The sequence below is a fragment of the Sinocyclocheilus rhinocerous genome, unplaced genomic scaffold (assembly GCF_001515625.1).
Source record: "Sinocyclocheilus rhinocerous isolate Xijiao unplaced genomic scaffold, SAMN03320098_v1.1 scaffold2781, whole genome shotgun sequence".
In the NCBI taxonomy this organism is placed as follows: Eukaryota; Metazoa; Chordata; class Actinopteri; order Cypriniformes; family Cyprinidae; genus Sinocyclocheilus; species Sinocyclocheilus rhinocerous.
The window spans coordinates 18450-20869 of record NW_015630344.1 but is presented as its reverse complement, the minus strand read 5'-3'; the positions used below and the strand labels follow the sequence as shown (position 1 = coordinate 20869).

Below are 2420 nucleotides of genomic sequence, written 5' to 3'. Positions count from 1 at the left end.
CTAATCAAGATCTTCTAAGCATTGAGCTACTATATTTCTCTAATATTTTGAATGAATAACGCAGCAACTGCGCGTCTCGTGGGCTAGACTAACAAAACATTAAACTACAACGTCACTTGCATCATCACCGCATCTCGTGCTCCACTGATGACGCTCCCTGACGCACATCTAACATTGGATTGTACTATATTTGTATTCAAATGTTTATTTTAAATTCGACTAATATTCATTCTTTACTCACAATCTCCTCATCACAGGCAGGCGCACAGCCCTCTTAGCACGTGACTATATCGGACATTTTTATATCGTTATCGAAGAAGGTGTACGGTCGATAAATATCGATACCGTTTTATCGCCCAGGCCTACGATACATCTACATATTTCTGACCGCAAACTCGCATTCAGGTCTGGCCCCATTCAAGAACAGAACACCCAAATCAAACAACTAAGTCAATTCAAGATGAATAAAATTAATTGTTGTTATTATTATTTTAACTCAGAATTCACATTACGAAAGTAAACTGGATTTGGTTTCATGTTGACTTTAAAGGGCATTTTACATGATACAAGAAAGCTTTTCTTGCCATCTTGCCACCTCCTATGTGTACAGGCACATTTCCATACATACAATAAGCTATTTAAACCACATAATCACAAGTTTCAGTGGTAACAAACAATGATGCTCGCTTGTGTTATTGAGTGAAAACATCCTATGTCTGAGGTGATTACTGTTTAAATATTGCATTCCGTGAGGCACGCAAGGAAGACCTAAACTACATTTATTTTTTAAGTTTAGGTAATACAATAATACAATATTTATTTCTTCATAAAGTGTGTGGATTTTCTTTTGAGAAATGCAAAAGTAATGCTGCTATACAAAGGCAAAATACAGCAACACCACCAACCAAAAATGAGAAAAAAGGCTTTAGAGTTTTGTTTTGAAGTTAATGCAGCTTTCACAATCAATAAAAAACACCACTGTGTTTAGGCTTTGTAGGGTGGAATAGGTTAAAAAATAAATAAATAAATAATATAATATGAATAAAATGCGGTCGTACACAACAAAGTGGGCATGATTCATGTGAATGAGCCCATTCTATCACCTGTCCTGCTCTCCCACAAAAAAATGAACCGAAAACTCACGGTCACTGTGTACAGCGTAAAATGCCCTTAAGACCTTCAATCCAATTATGACCAAACAAATATATGTGAAAAATAATCTCAGTGCGTGCAACTTAACTTTTTTAAAAAGTATTTCAATACTGTGCAAATCTGCATGCATTCACATTGAGAATGGCCACTCATTTTTTAATTGCAATTCTGTTGGTGTTTACAAAAAAGGCAGTAACTGGGGTTGTGAGACAAAAATATATCGTTTAATAGGCAAATAAGTTTAAATGACTGATAGTTACCTGTCCAGGTAGTAGGCATATAATTTTGCTATCTGTCAGCAGCGTCTTCTGTTCAGAGTGTCTCTTCGTGCATTAGCACGCTGAGTATAATTTATTATAGAAATGTTATCATATGATCTAAAATACAGGACGTTAAAAAAGCTCCCAAACAGACATTTCTCTCCATCTGTAATCCATATTAATAAAATTTAAGATGACATGCACTTGTGATTACATCTCAGTGCTTTTCTTCTCAGTCTGGCATTTCATTCCTTCTGTCTAAGCTGCATACTTACCCTGGACTAAAACTAGAAATGCCAGCTGTAAAACTACTGATGATGTGACCAGTTTAATTTAGGTCTACATGACATCAATGGACTAAAATTAGTTACCTCTTTGCTTCTGCTGTGGCTTCGTCTGTGCCTCTTGTCTCCTAAAAGACAAGAAGATACAAATGACTTATTGTCGGAAGGACACTGAAGGATTTATATTACAAGCATTTGCCAAAGCATTTCATTTTTAAAAATTACAATTATTCAGGAGAATACAGTGATTGGGCCAAAAAAAACAAAAAACAAAAAAACCTTGACAGCAACATATATTCCCCATAACTGAGCAAACACCTCCTTACAGTTTCTTTAGTTTAGAACATAGGCTATACATTAGGGATGCACCGAAATGAAAATTCTTGGCCGAAGCCGAACAAAATGAAACACTGGGCCGAAGGCCGAATACCGAATACGTTTTTTCACATTTTCCCCCATGTAGGCCTATTTTGCCATTGTTTTTTTCACCATTGCATTAAGTAAATTGCCAAAATGTGCTTTTTACTGTTTTGTCCCGCTTTTCAAATAAAAAAATCAATTACAAAACAGCAATTTAAAAATATTTACTTAACACTGAACATTTTTTTTTCATTCTAGCAGACATTATACCAACAAAGCACAATTTAACTTAAAATTAATAAGTTGCTGAGCAGAAAATACTTCTTTTAAAACATTAGAATATATTACAGATGCCAATTTGAAC

The 2420-nt window shown here is 34.9% G+C and overlaps 1 protein-coding gene across 3 annotated transcripts in view; it reads right to left on the bottom strand.

The window, feature by feature from the left end:
- LOC107740083 (arginine/serine-rich coiled-coil protein 2-like) overlaps nt 1–2420 on the bottom strand; it is an 18511-nt gene that overhangs the window by 8748 nt on the left and 7343 nt on the right. For 2 of the 3 annotated variants that reach the window (XM_016552363.1, XM_016552364.1), the window contains exon 3: nt 1784–1824. In XM_016552363.1, the coding sequence (XP_016407849.1) occupies nt 1784–1824 (41 nt within the window). Of the gene's footprint in view, nt 1–1412; nt 1493–1783; nt 1825–2420 lie in introns of all 3 variants that reach the window. The other variant, XM_016552365.1, reaches the window with a different exon arrangement.